This window comes from Zeus faber (assembly GCF_960531495.2).
Source record: "Zeus faber genome assembly, chromosome: 14".
NCBI lineage: Eukaryota > Metazoa > Chordata > Actinopteri > Zeiformes > Zeidae > Zeus > Zeus faber.
The window spans coordinates 24717403-24740713 of record NC_137200.1 but is presented as its reverse complement, the minus strand read 5'-3'; the positions used below and the strand labels follow the sequence as shown (position 1 = coordinate 24740713).

General features: G+C 48.3%; 1 protein-coding gene across 6 annotated transcripts in view; it reads right to left on the bottom strand.

Moving 5' to 3' along the window:
- Positions 1 to 2686: 2686 nt before the first annotated feature.
- Positions 2687 to 23311, bottom strand: part of phldb1a (pleckstrin homology-like domain, family B, member 1a) — a 28757-nt gene continuing 8132 nt past the window's right edge. For 3 of the 6 annotated variants that reach the window (XM_080013790.1, XM_080013789.1, XM_080013793.1), the window contains 21 exons: positions 22751 to 22876; positions 20681 to 21798; positions 18358 to 18588; positions 18100 to 18252; positions 16239 to 16376; positions 14182 to 14310; positions 13514 to 13669; positions 13310 to 13420; positions 12180 to 12269; positions 11504 to 11644; positions 10930 to 11070; positions 10567 to 10749; positions 10137 to 10277; positions 9051 to 9143; positions 8876 to 8954; positions 7880 to 8027; positions 6596 to 6680; positions 6066 to 6212; positions 5421 to 5640; positions 3525 to 3610; positions 2687 to 3411 (listed from right to left, as the gene is read on the bottom strand). In XM_080013790.1, the coding sequence (XP_079869916.1) occupies positions 3271 to 3411; positions 3525 to 3610; positions 5421 to 5640; positions 6066 to 6212; positions 6596 to 6680; positions 7880 to 8027; positions 8876 to 8954; positions 9051 to 9143; positions 10137 to 10277; positions 10567 to 10749; positions 10930 to 11070; positions 11504 to 11644; positions 12180 to 12269; positions 13310 to 13420; positions 13514 to 13669; positions 14182 to 14310; positions 16239 to 16376; positions 18100 to 18252; positions 18358 to 18588; positions 20681 to 21798; positions 22751 to 22876 (3857 nt within the window). In that variant the 3' untranslated portion in view covers positions 2687 to 3270. The remainder of the gene's footprint in view (positions 3412 to 3524; positions 3611 to 5420; positions 5641 to 6065; positions 6213 to 6595; positions 6681 to 7879; positions 8028 to 8875; positions 8955 to 9050; positions 9144 to 10136; positions 10278 to 10566; positions 10750 to 10929; positions 11071 to 11503; positions 11645 to 12179; positions 12270 to 13309; positions 13421 to 13513; positions 13670 to 14181; positions 14311 to 16238; positions 16377 to 18099; positions 18253 to 18357; positions 18589 to 20680; positions 21799 to 22750; positions 22877 to 23311) is intronic. The other 3 variants (XM_080013792.1, XM_080013791.1, XM_080013794.1) reach the window with 3 other exon arrangements.

The following is a 23311-nucleotide window of genomic DNA, read 5'->3' as shown; positions in this document are numbered from 1 at the left end:
TCTGCAAGACAGACAAACAATAAGAAAGCTCCCTGCCCCGAATCGGACCAATCAGCGCCATGTGGGTGCTGATTCGGCCAATTTGAGGCAGCTTGGCAGCCACAGGAAACGGCCACGCTGCCGTCTGCAGCCGTGGCTTGACCCCTTCCTTGGTCCACCACAGTAACTAACCAACCCTGCAGGCTGGACCCCTAAATATAGCTGCCGGCAGAAATACACAGGGTCCAGTTTCGTTGTGTTAGGTACGTATTACAGGTTTCTGAGGTTCCGTGAATCAACACAAAAGTAAGGGATGGTTCCTCCAAAGGTTCTTAGAACTTGGTTGCTGGTTCGATCCCAGGCTCCTCCTGCTAGCATGCTGTAGTGTCCTTGAGCAAGACACTTAACCCCTAATTGCTCCTGATGGCTGCGTCCGTCGGTGTTTGAATAATTGTAAGTCGCTTTGGATAAAAGCGTCTGCGAAATGTAAATGTGATGTGATGAATGTGAGAACTTCCTGCGTACGGAGAACTTCCTGCGATGCGAAAACGCCTTCTGTTACCGATTACAGTTTTCAGAGTTTCCATTAAACACAGCGTCGGCTCTGGTTGTCTATGAACACTGCGATCCACAGGGAGTTCACTAATTTCTGCTCCAAATGTAGATCGATATTGATCAAACAGCAAGACGTCTAAAACGTCTCGGTTCTAACAAGACCTCAACGATCTCTGTGCGTACTGTGGTTGTCGTGTTTCAGACACTTTTAGGCCGAAAAATGGCAAGAAGATTATGAAGAATAAAAGTCAGAGCAAAAACAATAGGGATCCAGCTACCAAAAAAAAATAATAAAATAATAATAATAATGATAATGATAATTATAACAATATTATTATTAATAATAATAATAATAATAATAATAAACATAATAATAATAATAATAATAATAATAATGCAGTTAATTAGCATTGTGCTCAAAGACACTTTAAAATTTGAAATCACGTGAAATAAAATGCATGAAAACAGTTAAAAGTGTAATAGTAGATGCAGAAATTAACGAAGATGACATTTTATTTATCGTCTAAAGTTTTGTTCCCTTTTCTTTGCCTGCACCACTGAAATGTCACAGAATTAGGAAGAACCGCACTGCATTTTGAATATAATGATGATAATAATGATGGTGGGACGCTTCACTGCGGGAAAAACTACAAGAGGATTCTCAGCCTCATTAGGTCAGTGGAGATTTACCACCTCTGGATATATTTCACATATTATTATTATTATTATCATTATTATTATTATTATTATTATTATTATTATTGTTATTATTCTGCTTGTAACAAAACATGAAAACATATTTTCTTTGTTCCACTTGATGTGTTTTCAGTGTATATGCTAATGTGGTTACAAACAGACCCAAAACAAGATCATTTGTTCAAAGCAACACAACACAGACGGCGGGTGGTGTTTGACGGACGGGCGTGGCGCCTCGCTGCCGTGCTCATCTCTTTAATTACTCCGTCCTGGAAATGTAGCGGCATTCATTAGCGAAGATCAGACGTCTTCATTTCGACATGTCTTCCACCTCGTTTCCCCGTCGCCCGTTAGTCCCGATGAGCTGGAGGCCGGTGGGGGTGTGTGTGTGTGTGTGTGTGTGTGTTGGGGGGGGGGGGACACCTGCCGCTCATTGATACCCCACCCCACCCTACACCCGACCCCACCTGCTCTCTGCGTCGCTCGCGCTCATCACATCATAATGATCTCGCCGCCGCTGCCGGTGCCACTCCCCAGGCTCAGAGGTGAACGCGGCGGGACAAGGTCACGTGACGAAAAACAGGAAGGAGATCCAAACAGGAAGGAGATCCGTCCTCTTCCACGGGCGTGGGCTTCCGGCCGTGTGAAATCCGACGTGTTCTGCTCCCAAAGTCTGATCCGTCCACGTGTTGAGTCAAGGGCTCGAGGAGAAGAAGAGCTTGTGGAAGGATCAGATAACAGTTCAGGTCTTAAAGTGGCAATAAACAACTCCTTTGTTTTCACCTCTCATTATGACGTTAATGTTGATGGCGCCGCGTCAAGTCTGGAGAATGACGACACCGTCGGCCTTTGGATCGGTTCCCCAGAAAACTCCACATCACGATGCATTCAGACGGAACGCACAAATCCCCGGGAAAATGAAGGCCCCATTTACGGCACGAAGGAAGTGCGTGAACCATCGCGTGACCGGAAGAGGGAGAGGGAGAGGGAGAGTAAGAAGGAGAGTGAGAGGAAGAGGGAGAGGAAGGAGAGGGAGAGTGAGAGGGAGAGGGAGAGGAAGAGGAAGAAGGAGAGGGAGAGGGAGAGGGAGAGGAAGAAGGAGCAGGAGAGGGAGAGGAAGAAGGAGAGGGAGAGGAAGAGGAAGGAGAGGGAGAGGGCGAGGAAGAGGAAGAGAGGGAGAGGAAGAAGGAGAGGGAGAGGAAGAGGGAGAGGAAGAGAGGGAGAGGAAGAAGGCGAGGGAGAGGAAGAGGGAGAGGAAGAAGGAGAGGGAGAGGGAGATGAAGGAGAGGAAGAGGAAGAAGGAGAGGAAGGAGAGGGAGAGGGAGAGGACAGCACTCGCAATCTCTCAACTCATTTGAGCGAATAATCATCTTATAATATTAATCAATATGAATATGATGAACATCATATTAATGAATATATGAATAATCATCGGGGACAAAGCAAACCAACGGGCATCAGTATAAACCTTTATTGAGGCGATGTGTGACGTAAAGTTACAATATTATTGTATGGTTTTATTTCCCTTTTGTGAAACCGCTTCGTTCTGGGGGGGGGGGGGGACACGAACCTTGTGAGAACTTTGGGAAAGTTGTTTTAAGCAACCGACTCAAATATAACTGTTCAAACGTATTATTTCAATTATTATCTCACCCAAAAATAAAAATACAGAAGTCGGTGTGAAAAGTAGAAATGGTATCACAAAGACGAGTCAAAGTATAAATAGCTGTGAAATAGTGTTTGCTGCTGAAGTGTTTCATACCTTAAGTTGTGTAAACAGTTTAAGCACGTTACAATAAGTAAAGAGACATTTCAAGTAACGTAAAATATTATTAATAATAATAATAATAATAATAATAATAATTATATTAGTTATAATAATTTTCATCAAGAGGGACAACGTGCCCCCCTTGTGTCTCTCTCTTTAGTAGCGTTTCCGTCGCCGTGGAACCTCCTCCCGTTTTCCTCGATTCTGCTAATGAGACAAACACAGTTCATGGGGTCACGGCGGGGGGGCGTGGGAAAGGGGCGCGGTCGCCCTCAGCTCAGGAACTGGGTGTAGCCCTCCGCGCCCGTCACGATCACGTCCATCCAGATGCGCATGGCCTCCGCTGACGGTGCGACCAGGAAGTAGAGGCGGTCGTGGGTCTTCACACAGAACGTCAGGGATGGATTTGGGCTCTGGAGGGGGAAGGAGGGAGGTGTAATAATAATAATAATGAAAATAATAATGAAAATAATAATAATAATAATAATAATAACAACGAGACATTCATTCATGGTTTGGAAGGCACCTTGGTGGCGCTGCGCAGGTGGTCGTAGTAAACCTCCTCGATGGCCTGGAAGTAGATCAGTCCTTTCAGTTTGGTCTCGTGTTTATCTGGGAGAGGAGAGAGAAACCCCCTCATGAATAGAAGATGGATGACATGCAAAACGCTTCACCACCCACCTGGGTGGTGCACGGCAGCCATTTTGTGCCAGAATGCTCACCGCACATCACACAGCTCGAGGTGGAGGACACACACGCGGGCACGCGCACGCATAATCCTCATCATCTATTTTACTATTAGTTTGGATTTGTGGAAAATGGGCGTTAATAATGAATAATTGATAAGTCATAATAAGATCTCAAAAGACGTTTGGGTAAGAGTTTTGGGGTAAATACTTTGAGTGGAATCAACAAAATGAGAAGAACAAAAATGTAAGAGTTTTGTTTTGGATTCTCTGAGGTGGATGTTTTAGTGCCAAACACAACATATATATATACATACACACACACACTGTATCGTAAATATGTTTATAAATAAATGCCATTTTATACCCCGCCGCCCGCAGAACAAAGTCCCAAAATGGTAGAAAAATATTTCATTAAAATTCTTTATTCGACCAATATGCAAAAAGCAAATCACAAATAAAGGCCACACTCAATAAAATATATTTAGAATTAAAACAAATCACATATAACTATTTTAGGGATGTGTCTTCATCTAGTGGCGGGCCGCAACTGAAGGGGCCAACAGGCCACATGCGGTCCTCGGGCCACAGCTGCGCTAGAGAGCCGCTGTACCAGAATGAACACGGATACGATATTGAATATTTCCAATGTACCACATGAATATATATATTTGGATTTTTTATTTTTCTTCTTTCTTTTTTTTTATCTTATAACTTTTGCACTTTCGTCAGTTTTAATTTCCTTAAATTAGAATTTCTCGAAACGTTCGAAAATTCCAGGCGGTCCCCTGGTGCTTGACTTTATTCGGTGCTCCGTGCCCCGTGCCCGCTGCGTTTCCTGTGCGTCCCTAACGACGCTGAAGTTTGGCGTTTGTTGTTGTCGTGCGGACGACGGCGGCCGGAGGCGTCGTCCCCGCGTGAGACTCTCGAAGCCTTTTCCCCCAAATTGTCCTCCATTCTTTTCATCTCCCCCCCCCCGCTCGGCAACGTCCGACGTCGCCCCCGGGAACAAACAACACGCCAACACAAATCCGAGGGATATAATTTCAAGTCTGCGCCACCAAGGCTCCGTCGCCGCCGCGCGGCAGCCGAACGTGCATCGTAATGAGATAAATGTTTGTTGAAAAAGTGCGACTTTTGGTTTCTTTCCTTTTTTATTTTTGTCTTGTTTTTTTTTCATTTCTTTCCTTTGGTTCGCCGCGACCGTGCCGCGAGCGGAGCCCCCTGCGAGCGCACGGCGCGCGTCTGCGGAAATGGGTTGCACCGGGTTTCATCAGCGCCCCGCGCCGCCGCCGCCGCCGTCCTCCTCCTCGTCAGGAGCGGGAGGGTGAAAAGGCTAAAGCGGAGCGGAGACGCGCTTCCCGCTCCCTCGGAAATGATGCTGACGCCTTATTGAAAAAAACGACAGCGAGACGCTCCCTTCGTGGCCGGGCGCGCACGCGCCACGCCAACCGGTCTCGCGACGGAGTGACGAGGGGGTGCGTGGGGACGCGGTGTGCGAGAGCTGAAGGCCTCACTGTAGCGTTTGGACGCATTGAAAGCAGCGGGGGGAGGAGGAGGAGGCGGCGCCGTCCGGGGGGCTGGAGCGGTAATTAGCAGCAGGGTCTAATGACTGTCAGCGCCGCCACGTTAAATTGGGGACGGGGGAGGGACGGGGGGATGGGACGCTGCCTTCGCGCATCGCTTTGATGAAGCTTTGGTTTGAGCGGAGGCCGCCGGGCGCGCGCCGTCCTCACCCGCGTAGTAGGAGAAGTTCCTCCTCAGGCGGTCGAAGACGAACCAGCGCTTCTTCCACGACTTGATCTTCCCGCCCATCTTCACCAGGTGGCCCCGGCACACCTTCTCGCTGAGGATGACGAAGGGGCAGGTGTCGACGCTGTGGCCGGACGAGTCCACGTGGGCGCGCAGGTCGAACTCCTCGCGGCGGTTCGGCAGGTACCGCGTCATCGGGCGCGCCTGGAAAGGGGGTTACGGCCGCCATCTTTAACACGAGGATCGTGTCAGAGGGTGAAGGAGGTTAAATCACAGAGTTTACCCGGCAACAGACAGGACGGGACACAGTCCGATTAAAGACAAGGATGATGTTTATTATCCTTTATATACAGCGTGTCTCTCTCTCTCTCTCTCTCTCTCTTCTCTCTCTCTCTCTCTCTTTATCTGTCTCTCTGTCCCTCTCTCTCCCCCTCCCTGTCTCCCTCCACCACCCCTCCCTCCCTCCCTCTCGCTCTGTTCTCCCCGATTCTCCGTTTTTTTTTTCTCCATTTCGCCCTCTCCTCTCCCACTCTTTGATCTCCCCTTTAAGCATCTTGTCTCCTCATCCGCCCCTGCAGTGATCATCCCTCCCTCCCTCCCTCCCCGCCTCCCTCCCTCCCTCCACTGACCTGGGAGAAGTGCTTCTCTCTCATCTTCACCTCCTCCTCCACCAGCCTCCGCCTGTGGGCCGTCTCGTCCTGGAGCCTCCGCTCGGCCTCCTCGCGCCTCCCGCGCTCCTCCTCCAGCATCTGCCGCCGAGCCTGCGCCTCCCTCTCCTGGGAGGAGGAGGGGGGAGGGGGGTGACGGAGGAGCAGTGACAGGTGGGCGAGGGAGGGAGGGAGGGAGGGAGGGAGGGTTATGTTGATGGGAGAAACGCTGCTGTGCCAAACTAAAGGGAGTCAGAGGAGAATGCGAGTCCCAGTCCAGGGGTTCGCTGTGTAAACAGAGACTTCCAAGACTCCACCCCAACCCTTAAATACAACCCCATCCACCTCCCCACCCCACCCCAACACTTAAATACACCTCCCCACCCCACCCCACCACTTGAATACTCCCCACCCCAAAATGCTTCATTTCATTTCATCCCTCCATCCATCCTCCATCCATCTTTGAGATCGGGAGTTTTCAGAAACTCCATTGTAGGACTTTTGGGACTCACTCGGTTCTCGATGAGCCGGGCCTTCTCCTGCTGAGCCTCCTTCAGCATCTTCTCCATCTCCTCGATCCTCTGGGCTTCCCCCCCACTGGCAGCACCACGCACACGAGGGATGGAACACAAAACACCAAACGCCAAACATGGAGGACACATGGCAGAGTACTTCGTTAAATATGCTGTAAATTAATGCTTTTTGTATCGGGACACTGGATGTGGTGTGAGCTGGATATGATAGATAAGTACTTTTACTTTTAATAATTGAAGTACATTTATGATCAAGTACTTAAAGGGGACCTTTCATGAAAAGTTACCTTTTTCGGTGCTTGTGCACATACATCTGGGTGTCTGACAGAACCACTAACACACACACACTGTGAAATAAAAAAACCCGCATAGTTTGTTGTGGGATCCCTATTTCTGGGAAGACGTCATTCAACAAGTTATTTGTATTTGCTGACCCGATCTACATCATTTAGGGCCTCAGTAGAATTAGAACGGCCCCCCCATCTGAGTGACTCCACCCAGCGGCGCTTGGAGAAAAAAACAAGCGCCGCTGCGAATTGCTCTGTTGGCTGCGCAGACCAGCACAAATCTTTGAAAAGAAAGAGGAATTCGTAGCAACTGCCCGCGAAGAAACTGCAGACGATGGAAATGTAAGTATCTTAAAAAATAACTGCCGTTTCTTTCAAAAAATAAAGTATATAAAGTATGAAGTAAAGTATTATTTTACTTCAGTAAATTATTCAGTAATCTGTACTTCAGTGTATTCAGTTTGACACAACACTACATTTCAAAGCAAATACCTATTCACTCCGACATCAGACACAGATGAAAAAAAATCTAGATTTATATTTATATTTTTATAAATTTTTTAATTTACTATGACACCATATATTTTGATTATTGTTTTGTATTATTTTTATGAGCACTCATCTGCAGAATGAAAGCTACAGTATTGTGCAGAATTATAGTCTCTTTTATATCAGGGAACTGGATGTGACAAGTACTTTTACTATCAATACATTAAGTACGTTCAAGATCAAGTACTCATATACTTTGACTTTGACTTTGACTGGAACAACTGTGTCGGAGCGCTTTGAAAACACCTTTGCCTCATCTGCCCGAAACGCAGACGCCTTTGAGCGGGTCGTCATGGCAACAGGCGGTGTCTTGGGAACAAAGTAAAAAAAAAAAAAAAAGCAAAGCTGTTGTGGTTGGGGCGGGCGGGTGGGGGCAGTGACCCTTCTTGTGGCAGACTCCAGTGTTGCCATGGAAACAGTCTCTCACCTTTCTGGCAAACAGGCGCAGTTGCCGTTGGAGACGCTGGTCTCCATGCTGTCAGAGCTCTCCAGGCTCAGCGTGTCGTACGCCGCGTGGCCGCCAGGGGGCGCCTGGTGGTGCAGGACGGCGCGGTGCACCGTGGGTGAGGAGGGATCTGCGGGACAGGGCGGAGGGGGGGGGGGGGGGGGGGGGGGTGACTTGCCACGGACTCACTGCGACCTCCACTGGCCAAGAGGGGTCACTGCGACGCACCTCGCCCAGCGCGAACACCCCCGACGGCAAAGGGAGATTGATGCGGGAGCAGAGATGGCGTTCCAGCAATTTACACATTTGCAAATATAAATATAAATACAGATAGTAAAACAAACATATTTGCTTTTCATTTTAGTGGTGGAAAAACAGAGGGAAAATGAATAAAGTACACGTACAGATACTTGAAAAATGTATGACATAAGTTACTCTCCACCATTGCACAGCATTATACTCGTAAACGTGAAAGTACAACATCGATATTTGTACTTATGAAGTATATAACTACTCTTAAACGTACTTAAAGTAATGAAAGTAATTGTCATAGCAGTGCCCTGATATAACAGTGCCTATAATATGGTCAAAAATGTGTATGATACGGGGTTTTTTTTTTCTGAAGATGAGTGCTCAAAAAAAAAATAGTTAAACAATATTACAAGCAGTGTCATAGTCATTTCCAGGTATAAATATAAATCCTAATCTAAAAAAAAACCAAAACAATAAAGTAACCGTTTCAGAAATATAGTATCGTAAGAAGAAGGTCTTGAAAGTTGAAACTGAAGTAAATACAGATACTTGAAATACGTACTTCAGTCATTTCTACCACTGCACCAGAGAATGCCATCACTCTGGTGTATAAAAAAAAAAGGTAACTTCCTGTATTACTTTTCTGCCCTGAACCTTTTTCTGCCGTTGGTCGACTTGGGCGCAGATTCAGGTGTTGCCGGGTGAAGGGAGGGTGGGACTGACTACCTTGGCTCTGCAGCGACATCTGCTGTTTGGACTCCGCGTCCGACGGACTCGACAGCTCTCTCAGTAAAAGCTGCAGATCCTGGCACAAACACGAGACGGAGGTCACGCACACTGTATACAACAGACGGGACGACGAATGCACCTCCACCCGCGCATGCCAGATTTCCTTGCCCACCTTGGCGGAGGTATTCTTCTCAGGTGAAAATCCGTTGGAGGGTGGAGCCGCTGCGGCGTGTCCAACCGCGACATCTGGTTTGGGCTGGAAAACCTAAAAAAAAAAAAGGGGAGAGATTTGCTGTTGTTGGCAGCAGAATTCTGCGTTTTAGCCGCATCGACCGAACACGTTCCCAGGTGTAGTGGGGAGTTAACAATCAAAACGTATCAAATATTTTGGTCGTGATATTGAAAGATCTTGGATTCTTGGATTATTTTGGAGAACTCTCTTATCAATTCACTACAGAGTAGAAGTAAAAGTAAAGTATAGGTAGAGTAAAGGCAGATTAGATGGAGGTAGAGTAAAGGTAGAGTTACAGTAGTTGGAGGTAGAGTAGAGGTCAAATAGAGGTGGAGGTAGAGTATAGGTAGAGGTAGAGTAGAGTTGTACTAGCTGGAGGTGGAGGTAGAGTAGTGGTGGAGTAGAGTTATAATAGTTGGAGGTAGAGTAGAGGCAAAGTAGAGGTAAAGTAGAGTTATAGTAGTAGAAGGTAGAGTAGAGGTAGAGTAGAGTTATAGTAGTGAGATGTAGAGGAAAGGTTGAGTAGAGGTATAGTAGAGGTAGAGGAAGAGTAGAGCAAGAGTAGAGGTAGAGTAGAGGTAGAGTAAAGGTAGCGGTAGAGGTAGAGTAGAGGTAGAGTAGAGGGAGAGTAGATTTAGAGGTAGAGTAGAGGAAGAGTAGAGGTAGAGTACAGGTAGAGGTAGGGTCGAGGTAGAGGTAGAGGTAGAGTAGAGGTAAAGTAGATTTAGAGGTAGAGTAGAGGAAGAGTAGAGGTAGAGCAGAGGTAGAGTACAGGTAGAGTACAGGTAGAGGTAGAGTAGAGTAATACTGTATACCACAACCCATCAGGACCTGATCAGTTTATTTAATAACAGTCTCTTGCAGCGCCTTGTTTCGACCGAGCCGTGAGCTGCGCCGCGCTCCCTGAGGACGTGCTCCACCTGTTTAGGACGTGCTCCGTCTGCTGAGGACGTGCTCCACCTGCTGAGGACGTGCTCCACCTGTTTGGGACGTGCTGTCCAGCGTGGAGAGGGGGAGGAGCTGTACCTGCCCGTGTCTGCGCGTGGAGAGACACTTTGCGGGCAGCGGGGGAGGGCACGGCTGGCGGGCCTCCCCGGCCGCCATGATGTCCTGGTACCAGCGCTCCAGGTTAATGGCGGGCATGGTCATCCTGCTCAACTGGTGGCTCTACGGTGACGGCACGAAACCGGAGCGTTGTCCGGCCAGGAGAGAGGAAAGGAGAGGAGAGGAGAGGAGAGGAGAGGAGAGGAGAGGAGAGGAGAGCAGCAAAGCAAGAGGAGCGGCGTCAGAGAGCAGCACAGAAGTGGAAGGGATAAAGAAGATAAACTCATCGTGCAATCTGAAATATGTGAACTACGACGTGAAAGGCAATAGCCCCAAATGATCGCCCAGCCGGGAAATAAAAGAAAAGTGAAAGTATTAGGAGTGAAAGAGCCAAAATAGCGACAGATCACACCTGCACAGAGAGCACGGAAGGCGTGCCACATGCAGACGGCGGGTGGCACGAGAAGGCGGCGTCAGAGGCGGCGAGCTGGAATGACTGGCCGGAGGAGGAGGGGGAGGAGGAGGAGGAGGAGGCGCAGGGATCCACCCTCTGCATCCTGAAGATCTGGCTCAACTGATTGACGGTGATGTACTCCTTCACACGGGCGACCGCGCCCAACCGACAACCACAGACACAACAGGCAAATTAGAAGAGGGCAGAACACGGAAGAGGGAGTCAGAGAGAGGTATCGAACACAGAAAGGCACGAGGGTGAGGGGGGGGGTCGTTACAGCAACCGGGAGGGAGGTGGGGGGAGGCCAGAAGGCGGTTGTACCTCGCAGGTCAGAGCCGGGGCTGCAGCCAGGGACAGGCGGTGGAGGGCGGCAGTGGAGGAGGAGGCGGAGGAGGAGGCGGGGTGAGGCAGGGCGGATGCGTTCCCGTACATCTTATAGACGTCCGACAGCTTGAGGTACTCCTGCGCCGGCGATCCACGCGCCGAGATGGAAGAGGAGGAAACCGGGGAGCAACGGGTGACAAGGAGCCGCGCACTCGCACAAAGCGAGTGCCGGCACTGGCATGCGCCCAAACCTCTACCACAGATACTTCACTCTCCCCCGCAAGCACACGATGATGTCATCACGCCGGGCTCGATTTACGGAGATTGGCTTGGGATGAAACACAAGCCTCCTCTAAATCACTCGTTCCGATTCAAACAGCCACTTACGGTAATAGCTACGCTTTCGCTGTTTGCCAAAGTAAGGGTTAGGCAGGAAACGTCCAAGGACCACTTCAATCCGTTTTAAAGGTTTGAAAAGCAAGCAAGCCTTCATTCCAGATTCCCAGCACATTTGGCGGCCAAACTCTTCGGGCTTTGCAAGGCAGGCAATCAGGCGTTGACAGCACTTTACCTCCTGGAGCCTAACGGGGCAGGGGTCGGGGCGGGGGCCGGGGTCGGGGCCGGGGGAGGAGAGGGGGAAAGGAGAGGGGCAGGGACTACGCAGGGGACCGTCCTCACAAGCGAGGTCAGGCTCGCTGATGTGGAGCACTTCCTGTTGTTTTGAAGAGTTCATCTCAGTGAGAAGCGACTCGCCCGGAGGGAGCAAGCAGCAGTATGAACGCCCCGTGAAACAGCCCCCAAAGTGAAAGTCTCCCACTCGACTTTTTACGCCAGAATGTGTTAACCCTAACACTCATCGAAAGGGGGGCGAGGTGCTTTGCGACCTCATATTTAGGTGTGTTCCATCCCGAACGCCCCAAACCCATTTGGGTCCCGTTTTGCTCGGCAAAACTTTATTGTTGACATTTTCAAATTTAAAAACCAGCACCTTTCTACAAACTGATTGAATCGCATTTATAAAAAAGAAAAAAAAAAAAACCTTGAGTAAAAATAAGGTATTTGCTTTGAAATATAGCGAAGTAAAAGTATATATATATATATATATATAAAAAAATAGAATTGCTCGAGTACAAATACCTTCAAATTTTACTTAATTCCTTTAACCTAAGCAAATGCACTGTGTGTACGTGTGTGGGACGCTCTGCCGTGGAGCCGCCCGCTCCGGGTGTGGCGGGGCCGCGTCCTACCTCCGCTGTGCAGCCGCTGAGCTTCGGGGGGTTCGTCCGCTCGCTGAGCATGTGGCTCCTCTTCTCCAGGGCACACAGCCTGTCCTTCTCCTGCAACAACCCGCACGCAGCCACATCACACACACATTTTGCGTCTCCTTTGAGCCTCGGTTGCCAATGTGTTCTGACAATGCAGCTCTGCGGAAATGATGCTTTATTATTATTATCAACAACACCAACTCCATCCATTGTTACCCGTGTCCGTGTTATCCTATTATGTATATATTCATCCGTACAGAAAAATCCCAACTATTTACTAGGGGTCTCCCTGATAAAAGGAACCGATACGTATCCAGATACAGGGGCTACGACGCGATTCAGGGACGATGAAAAACGAAATGTAAATGAAAAATCTAAACCTAACCCCGAGAATCGGAGGGAAGTTCTTCCTCCTCCAGACGCCGCCGCCCCGCGCAGTGCCGCGGCCGTACCCGTGCCGGTTTTCCCCGTGTTTTTATTTTAGATCTATTTTATTTTGGTTTGTTTCTACTTGTATGAGACAAACATTTTAAAGCCGAATTAGCAGCAAAGCGTCAGTCGACCGGTCTGTAGCCCTAGAATGGGGCCACCCACCGCCCCACGGTACCGTACATTTAGATGGATCCAGGGGTCAACGCATCCATGTAGTCGCATCTTTAACGTTCAGAACCGGTTTCTCATTCGTGTCGTTGACTCATTGACCCGTACCGCCGCTTAGTCCCTGCCACAGCCTTTTCATTGATCCTGTACGTCCAACACTTTCTGTATACTTTAGACTTTTTTTACGTGCGTTTCGTTTCTCCGTGCGCCAACTCGCACCAAGACAAAATCCTTGTATATGAAAACGCATCATTCTGATTCTGATATATATCACATTTACATTTACATTTAGTCATTTAGCAGACGCTTTTATCCAAAGCGACTTACAAGGGAGAATAACATTCAAGCTACAATATCAACATGTATTAAGTTTGGCATCTGTGGCTCTACTTCTTATCGCTCCCAAACCATCAGCTTAATTCCAAAGGGAGGGGATGAGCTCCGATCCTCCATCGGATAGGAGGGCGGAGCCCGACTTCATATTCAGCGTTGTGCGGAAACGGGAGACGAACCTTGTGCAGCATCTGCAGAAGCAGGGTCCGGTCCTTGGCCAGCTTGTCGCACTCCTGCGTGGCCTGCGCTCCCAGCTGTTTGGCCTGGGCCTCCAGTGCCGCCATCCTCTCCTGAGGGACACGTCGACCTCTCGTTGAACTACCATTCGACGGCTGTTTCGTCCTGTGATATCCCTGTGTATTGCCCCCGCCGCCCGCACCCACCTTCCTCCGGGCCACGCTGCGGTGGTACTCCGCCCTCTCCTGGAGCAGCTTGCTGCACTGCGTCTCCCTGCGCTCGTCCAGGCCGCTCTCCTTCTCCAACTGGCAGAACTCGAGGTCCTCGAACCTTTTGGTCCCGCACTCCAGAGCTTCGGATTCCTGTCCGCGCACAAAACGTCGACGTTATCGAAAAAGGGGGCCGCGATGAAATGCGGATGGAGCGTCGATGGAGAGAAACACTTAGAGCGACGTCGATTGTGTTAAATGATCAAAAGTGTAAACGTGAAAACGTGCAAGCTGGTGTAGAAAATCAAAGGTGCGAAAGAATGTTAATAAAGGTCACTGAGTATTAAAAAAAATGGCATTTACAGAATCCAGAGCGAGAGAGAGAGAGAGAGATGGAGATGGAGATGGAGCGACCACTGAACTCAGACACATACCAGCAGAGCGTAGTATGCACGGAACACGCACAGAGAGCGGAGATGTGTGACAAAGCCCTTCAGCTTTGACGAGACACGTTTAGGGAAACGAATGGAGGACAGCGGGAGGAGGAGGAAGAGCGAGCGGCGCGGACTACCAGTAGTTCTGTTCCCGGGGTTTGCACCCGCGTGTAAGCCCCGAAAGCTACTGTAGCGCGGTACGACGGCCACTGGGCCGCGGGGGGCACTGACCCTGCGGAGCTGCTCCTCACACTGTTCCCTTTCAGAGAAGGGCAGCTTATCAAAGTGCCTCTTCAGCTCCCTCACCCCATCCCTCTGCCTCTCCAGGACGCGCCGCTCGGCCGACACACTAGCCCTGCCCTAAAAACACACGGTCACACGCGCGCACACAAGCACACACGCACACACGCACACACGCACACACACACACACACACACACACACACACACACGTGCACGCATGAGCACGCGCTCTGGCAGGCACGTGGCAAACGACGACTTATACCTGTACACACGCACATGCACACACACACACACACACACAGACATACACACACACACACAGGAATAGGTCTGGGCGATATTGATTGAATTCAAGATCCCGATATTTTTTGGGAATCGATATTGATACTCTAACGACATTTTGGGGATGGCACGGCGCTTTCGTAAGAAACAGTATTTTCCAGTGGTGTAGGTTTCATTTGAACATTGGGGGGGGACACATTCAGCGGGAGGTCTGGGGGTCCTCCCCCAGGACAATTTGGGGGACGACACTTTCCTGCATTCTGGTGATTTTTGATGCACCAATTTGTCTTTTCTGTGTCAATTTATGGTGGAAATGTCTTTATTTATGTAAAGGAAACACAAAATTCAGGCACCGGGTGACAACTATTGGGGAGGACACATGCAGGTGTTATTATAAAATAATGTTTATATTATATAAAATATTGAGTCCCGCCCGAAATCTACGCCGATGGCATTTACACACAAGACATATTGGAGAAACAAGCTTTAGTAATGTGGATATTATGATTAGAACACTCGAACAGTTTGAATTGTTTTTATTACTTTACTGTAAAGCTCATTCAAGACAACATTAAACTACTTATGTTGTGATATTACAATAACCAAAATATACGATATCCAGTCTCAATATTATACTGCTTTATTGCCCAGACTGCTCTAAAACAAACATGCACGCGCGCGCAGACACACACACACACACACACACACACACACACACACACACACATGCACAGCCATGTACACACATTTATACGTGCACCACACATACATACAGTCCCAGGCCTCAGAAAACACAGATGTCTCAAAGCTATGACGCCAAGCATCAGCTACAGGGCAAAAGCGGTCAAGTTCAAAACAAAATGGAGGTCAGAGGTGGAGTGTGAGTGTGTTAGCGATCGCCAGGCTTCCTGCGTTTCAGTAAGAGGGGAAAAAAAATGGGAGCCGCATCTTGACAAACACAGTACGCCTCCGCTTCAGGTGTGACTGGAGTTTACGGACTGGAGGTTTACAAGAGCTCTGTTTTGGGTTTCGGGTGCCAGGTTCTCTCAGTTCCCAGTAATTAAATGAAATCATCACTGAGATATCTTATGAGAGAACAATGGAGCAAAACTTTACCTTCAACCCAATCTAACTGATTTCAAAGTGTGTAAATTCAAATGAAACCGGCTCTCTACGTGCACAAGTGGGAATCCAGGAGACCATTTAGGTGAAAAACCCATATCTGATATTCATCTTTTATCTACTCTTTATATATATCTTTTATCTAATCTATAATTATTTAGCTGACACACGATGCGAGACAGCCATTCAATGCATTTGCTTCATGCACATGTTCCTTTATTTGCTGTTTCCATTGTTGGTGGCGGGGTCCGCCTTTCCCAGAGGCTAGAATTCCCTGTTCGGGCAGACGCTACAAGTGGATTTTCTAACGCAGCGTCGCTAGTTGTGCTCAGGGACACTCACAAAAAAGAACAGCGCCCTCGGATAAAACATATCACCTCCACCTCCAGTGACCAGGAGAAACAACAAATCGCACGGAAGAAGGAAAACTTTGGAGAAAAGAAAGTGACGAGATTAAACCAGGATGTTGGAAAAAAAAAAAAAAAAAAATTTCCTTTCAGTTAAAAAAAAAAAAAGATGGGATTTGTTGTGTCACCAGAAGATCTTATGGATTTTCACATTAAACTCGAAGTTGTGTTTTTGTCTGCTGAGGCTGGAGGCCGGTGATGGCCCGGGCAGATCCGTGTCTCTGCCACTCCCACCTTGTCCTTCTCTCTCTGGGTGAAGGCGTCCAGCTGGCTGAGCTGGAGCTGCAGCTGGGAGATGAGCTCCGTCTCAGCCTCCACCCGCCCCGCCTCTTCCTGCCGCTCGGCCTGCAGCAGAGCTCGCTCCATCTCCACCTGGACACGGACAAACCACACCGACGTTTCTGCTCTGTGTGGCGTTGTGCTGATGAAGTCACGGAGGTAAAGGTTCCGCTTTCATATTTTCATACGCTGGTAAAAAAAGATCTGAAATGATCTCGTGCACAGCCTGGGAAGAGTTATTGTAAAGGTTTGCTGTTTTTCATACCAGGCCTTTTCGCTGATTGCTTTACAGTTGAGAAATGAGAAGTCCAACGGTCCAACTTGAGAATTTTTTTTTAAATATGTAAAAGAAAATCAGCTTTTTGAAAATGGGGAACTCACGTGACTTACAAAACCCACATCCCAGTCACGATTATTTGAACACGTTTTGAATAACAGTAATATCACATTTTATTCTAAAACAGTTTTTGCAATTGTCGCCAAAATGTCCATCCAGAGCAAAATGTTGCTGTAGTGGGCTGTTGGTAGGAAGCAACAAAACTTCCTGTTTCTAGTCTCTTACGTGAATGTGGATGCGGCCAAAGGAGTCAATAGAACTCAGAAGAAACTGCTAAAATGCATGGTTTGCAACCGTTTTATTTCCAGCGCAAAGCAGCACTATGTAACTTTTGGTATTTGGGATTTGGTGCCACTGCAGCTTGTAATTGTACTTTTACATGCCAGTCATGAAACTCGATCCAGTGTCCGAAAATAATTTATTTTACCGGACCAATTTGAACCTGATCGGTCAAGTTTCAGTAACAGTCTGTGTTAAATACGCAGATATAGAGTACACCTTGGTAACAGCGCCCCTTGCACGGAGCTCCCCGCTCCTCGGAGCCACAGACCGAGTCCCCTGAGTACCTCTGCTACTGGTGTGGGTACCAGATGTGCTCTCGCTGGCAGATCGGCTCGCACGCGTGGGTCAGAGGGTGAAACAAATCCCCTGAACGTGAGGGAAGCTGAGGTACGGCTGCCCGGCGCACCACCGGCCCGCCTGGCCCGCGTCCTCGGGGAGGTGGAGCGGCCACGTTTTGTATAAGCGTTATTGCCGCACGTTCTGACCGGCGAGTTTATCATTCATCAGGTTTTTTTTTTATATATGAATTCTACCAGGCAAAAAAAACAGTAATTACCAGAGCCAAACATCAAGCAAGTGGCGTAGTGCCGTCACTATTCCTGCGGTTTCGGGCCCTAACACAGAAGTTACATAGTGCAAGAGCAGGTGGGAATGAAAGAGGTGCCATTCTCCATATTACAAGTCAGCGTACCATCAAAATTATTTTGAAGCTGTTATTTTAAGGGAAAAAAGTGATGTAGAATCGCTTTAAAACGGTCGCACTAACTACATTGTGCGCTTCTCCTTTTTTAAAAGGCTGTTTTTGAATTCATTGCGAATGATAAGAACCAACATTTCGGGGGGGGGGCGGGTAATCCCTGGCTCCTCCTGGTAGCATACTGATGTGTCCTTGAGCAAGACACTTAACCCGTTAACTATTATTCTCCCTTGTAAGTCACTTTGGATAAAAGCCTCTGCTAAATGACTACGTGTAACATTTTAACGAGGCATGCGATGAAAAACAGTGAACCTCGCCTCCGAGTCAATTCAAGTCAAATTCAGTTGAGTTGATGCTACTCTGAGACAACCGGACGGGCAGCGTGCATAACAAAGTGAACTCCCTCACGCGTACTTCAGCGCATGTCTGTCGCGTTCGTGGATGTGGACCTGTCCCTGTGTGTGTGCGTGTGTGTGTGTGTGTGTACTGTATGTTCCTACCTCCTGCCTGGTCTCCTGCAGTTGCTGCTCCAGCTCACAGACTCTACTGTTCAGGTCGTCGACCCTCGTCAGGACCCTGTTCCTCTCCTCCTCCGGGTAGTCCTGCTCCTCTGCGCCGGGCCCTAGCACCAGGAGCCCCAGCAGGTCTTCACACTGAGGGCCGGGAAAAGGGAAATCCAACTCTTCTCCAGGAAAACACAAATTAATATGGACATTGGGGGCCTAGAGTGTGTGTGTGTGTGTGGGTGGATGTCCCACCTCTTGGTGAGTGCTCTCCGTGCTGCTGGACTCTTCCCTCTGGTTCTCCTCATCATTCTCTCGTGCCTTTTGGGGCTTCTCTCCCCCCTGGGGAGACTTCCAGCCTCCCATGGTCACCTCCCCTGTTCTGGGGCACGGCGCCGTCCCGGCTGCGTCTCCCAGCTCCGCGGCGCCGTCCTCCTTGTTGTATCCTGCACACAGATTCAGGATGGTCTCCAGTCTCTGCCGCTCCTACAGTAGAGAGGTTTGGGATGAGGAGCTGATATGGTGCCGGCATTCTAAAACAGCTCGTGTTGCAGAGCCCTTGTGTGACATTGTCCCGTTTAGGCAGCTGTCAGCCGTTGGCAGTGCACAGCCGCAACCTGATAGCAGAGGAAACAATGCTGACATAGCTGGTCCCTCAACAGGGTGTACGTATTAACAAGTACCGTTTATTTATAAAGTATTTTACATTTAGACTCCAGAGCCTGGTAGAGGATCAGTTGGATCACTTGCTGTATGAGATAAGCGAAAACAAACTTGGCTGACAAATCAGAGCAATTCACAATGTGTACTGACCAATAATGGCTGAAAAACATTGTGTAAACGCTGATAAATATATTGCAAATTTGCAAATTGCAATTTGCTGATAAACTGCATAGAATGACAATACACTGCCATGTTTTATCCTTCCCCCTTCCCTCGGGGGTCAGTGCTGCTTTCAGGTCATGTCATCCAAATGTTTCTCCATTCCTGGAATTCTTTCTGTCTTCGGTGTCATACCACAGTCTCCAATTCCTTAAAATACCTCAATAATTAAGTTTTACAAATGTACATGTTTACGTTTTTAAGATTGATCAAAACATGGATAACAACATACACAGTCCCATTGTATCTAACAAAAATTCCAATGAAAACTGTGGAACCGAGTCTTTCTGCCATTCAAATACACTCTGGAAGCGCACGTGGCCTCATGCCGTCAGCTTCCAGTGGGAACTCAACCTGAGACTTGCAGAATAGATGCACTGAATCGGTACACGTCAACAGGTCGTAGGTCGGTCTGAAGAAATGTCTTTGTCTTTGTGCAAAATTAGGAATCCTATTGCATAACACAGTTGTGTTTGATTATTATTAATGGCTTGGACTGAGGACTCATGTGCCTGATGTGTTAATCGCTGCCGTATCCATGACCCCCGCCCTTCGGCATTCTGCATTGGACACATCGGCATCTCAGCCATCCCACGGTTAAAAGCAACACGCTTACCCTGTCACGAGCACAACCAACAATTTGGATCGACAGCTGTTTATTCCAAATCTGGTGCGTAAGCCCCACGGAGGCACGGGCAAGGCGAGATCATTTTATCTGCATGAATTGCAAAAAGGACACTGGTATAACATCATCAAAACATTTTGGAGAAAGTTTTTTTATTTTGATGTAAGTTAATCAGCGAGTAAGACGCTTAACTACATATCGAGAGAAATTTCCGCAAAATTTGGGCGGAAAGATATCAAATTTTATTATTTTACAAAATGATTGTGATCAGACACTTACGTCATAATTGTGCCAGCTCTAAATGTTAGCATAGACTACTGAGATGAACATGTTTGTGTGTATTCGCAGCATCTGCAGAATAGTCAGCATCACAAAACAATTCATTTTGTGTAACCAGTGCTGTGTATTGCAGACAACTGAAGGCATTCTGGGTTTCCAAAAAATGGGGAATATATCTTTCTCATTAACATCCGCATTCTGCAGCAGTCGAAAGCCTCCCACTGTTGTTGTCGGTGCTCGGTCGTCTGTGGCCAGAAATCTTTTGGTCCCTGAAATAGCTTGTGGATGTGGAAGGCTGGGAATGCGCCACCTCCCCCACTCCACACCATACGCTTTCCCTGTGGTCCTCGCAGCTGTTAGCTTCAGGCTGAGCTGGGGGTGGAGGAATGAAGGGAGAATGGGAGTGGGTGCTAGACTGAGGATGGATGAAGAATGAATGTTCTAATAAAGGTTCTATGAACAAGTGGGAGCGTCCAGTAAAGGAGGATGCAACTTGGAAAGTGAATTCCACTGTTCTGTGAGGTAAATATAGCAGCCATGTCCTCTGCTCTGGACCTTCAGGCTTTCTGGGTTACCCACACCGTCCTGTCACTCAGGGGGGTTCATTGGCCAACCATGCCAGTAATACCCTTGAGAACTGGGCTTGCAGTCGTACTGTATGCCAAGAGACCCTGACAAAACATCTCAGCTCAGACACCAGGCCCAACTCTTCCTGCCTTTACAGTGAATAATAGTATCACCCCCAGACAGGAAACAGGGAAAGAAAGGGTCTGCAGAGGACAAACTACTCACCTGTTTCTCCATCTCCTGCTCCCGAAGCCTCTCCTCCCTCTGCCAGCGGTGGTACTCCAGCAGCTCGTCCTCGTTGTCGCTGATCTCGGAGATGCTGTTCTTGCGCTCTCGGGTGCGGGGCTTCACGGGACAGGGGTCCCTACCGGAGGTCCCTGTCGGGGTCATACAAGAGGCCTTTCTTTGGCGAGCCGGGCTAGTGAGAGGAGAAGAACTGGTTAAAGAGCACAAGCCCTGGGTTGGGCCAGTGCTGGAGTTTGTCCTCAGATGGCCCCGACCCTGCGCTCTCCCCAGCACAGAGTTTGGCGACGGGCTGGGTGCCATGACTTTGCGCTCGACTTGGGGGCTGTCGGAGGGCGGTTTGGCGGTGGAAATATGTGATGCAAGCGAAGCTGACGAGCCCTGGAACCCGGGTGTCCCACTACTACTACGGGACATGCAAGGGCTGTGGGGAGGCAGCTCTCTCAGGCTGCTGGATCCAGCCCCCTCTGGAGTCCTGTGTTTCTGCTGAGTGATGTCGGTGTGGGAGTGGAGCTGGCCTTTCTCCTGCAGGGGACTGGGTGGTCTGTTGTGCAGGGAGGAGCCTCTGACTCTGGGGCTGGATGGAGTGGTTGGGGAACATTTGGGAGTTGGTCTTTGGTTTGATGTGGGGGAGGGACTGGGACTAGCTTCCCTGCAGATGGAGGTGGGGCTGGATGAGGCCTCCGCTTGGATGCCCCTAAGAGTCCTGGGGCTGTCCATGGGCCGTGGCCCCCCTGTGAGGCCGGAGCTCGAGGTCACTGGAGGGGAGGTGCGAGGACGGGGCACTGGGGTTTGGTTGACATTGGAGGTACTTAGTGATTGGGCAGGTACAGGAGGCGTTTTCTTGCCTACCGTCTGGCCGGAGTCCTGGAACATCGCTCCTGAGTTGGCTTGATGGGACTGTAGGGAACCATCCTTCCCGTTAAAGATTGTAAGTGGGGAGAATTTTCTAGACCCTGATAGTGACGAAACCTGGCATTCTTTTAACACCAAAGATTCCTGGAGGTCCTTCTCCATGTTGTTGGCCATGAAGCTTTGTCCTGGGTGTCCCCCCTCACTGGAAACAGGCAAGCTGCTTCCATTCCAAACACTACTGCCGTCTGTGAGAAAGAGAAAGAAAACAATTGCTAAAAGAGAATAGATGATACAGAAGAGTGGAAGAGGCAGATACGCGTGTGTGCTGGACTATGGATCCTGAGCAAGCCTAATGGTCAGGAATTTTTGTTCCTCAGCTGTGTGGCAATCCTACAGGGATCTGGAGCTGCTAAATATAAAACCTACAGCTACATACTTCAATTAGGGCAGATGCAATCTGGGCCTGGGCAGGAAAGAGTGGGCATGCCACACTAGACCGGGTGTGGTTCAACGCTGGACCACTAAGGTCAGAGGAGAATGGATTCTATATAAACTCAACAGTACAAGGAAGCAAAGAAGGAAGTTATCATCACGGCAAATCAGGCCTCACAATATTTAATTATAATACAATGAACTACTACATTAAATATTAGACACTTGTACTACATAAAAACTCAGCAAACCTGATGAGAAATATTTTTCAGTGCTTAGACCGAATTCATACAACCACCAAATTAAACAATGGGGTCACATCTTCAGCACAGACCACTGACTGAATAAACCAGGTTATAAGCCAGGCCACGGATAATTAGGCTTGTGCAAGTGATCATTCTCATTCCCGTTGGTCCCATTATATACTGCAAGACTTTATAACTAGATGTTGCATAACCCTTCATCTGTCAGGTAGCCTCATTGGATCATTATACAGGATCTATTGGAAGAGAGACCTGGGAACTAGGTACATTTTCACAAAGAAAACAATTCAGTCACATACTGTAGTACAAAATCAATATTCACACAACACAGACAACATGCTAGTTTAAAAGAATTACAGATTATATTACTTACCGTATATATATACATTTCTTTTTGTGGCATTGCCCACAATACCCCTTCTATTCACCAAATTAATTATTTGAACATTTAGAATGACCAGTCTGGGGCCAAGTCACGTAATAGTCAGAGGTGGCTTTTCACCTGTGTGGTGAGTTCTGGTGATTCCATATCCAGGGCTCCCTCCCGGCATCATGCTCTTCATCCTCAGCGCCTCCTCGGGGTGGTTGAACCGGAAGAAAGAGGATTGGCCGAAACACAGCATGCACCCTGCCGGGGAGAAGACCAGCGGCAGAACAATCCATCAGCAACATGTTTTTTCTACTATTCATATTTCTACCATGTTAATCATGCTACCCATACGTCATGTGGAATAAGTAGTCCACAGAACCCAATCACACCTTAAATATGTATTGTGAAATTTAACACAAATCCCTATGAGTTCCGTAGGATGTGTGATTTATATCAAATATTCATTTTCATTGTGGTGTGTTGTCAAGTATTTACATTACTAACAGATCATACAAGTTCAAGTTCAAGTTCAAGAGATTATTTGTCACATACTGTACATATACATACGGTCATACATATATGTAGTGAAATGACACCCGGTGATTACGCACAATAAGCTCTAAAAATACTAAAATGTGCGTAATCGACACGAGGTGTTCGGGCAGGCGGCCGCAAGGGGTGGCGCCACGATCG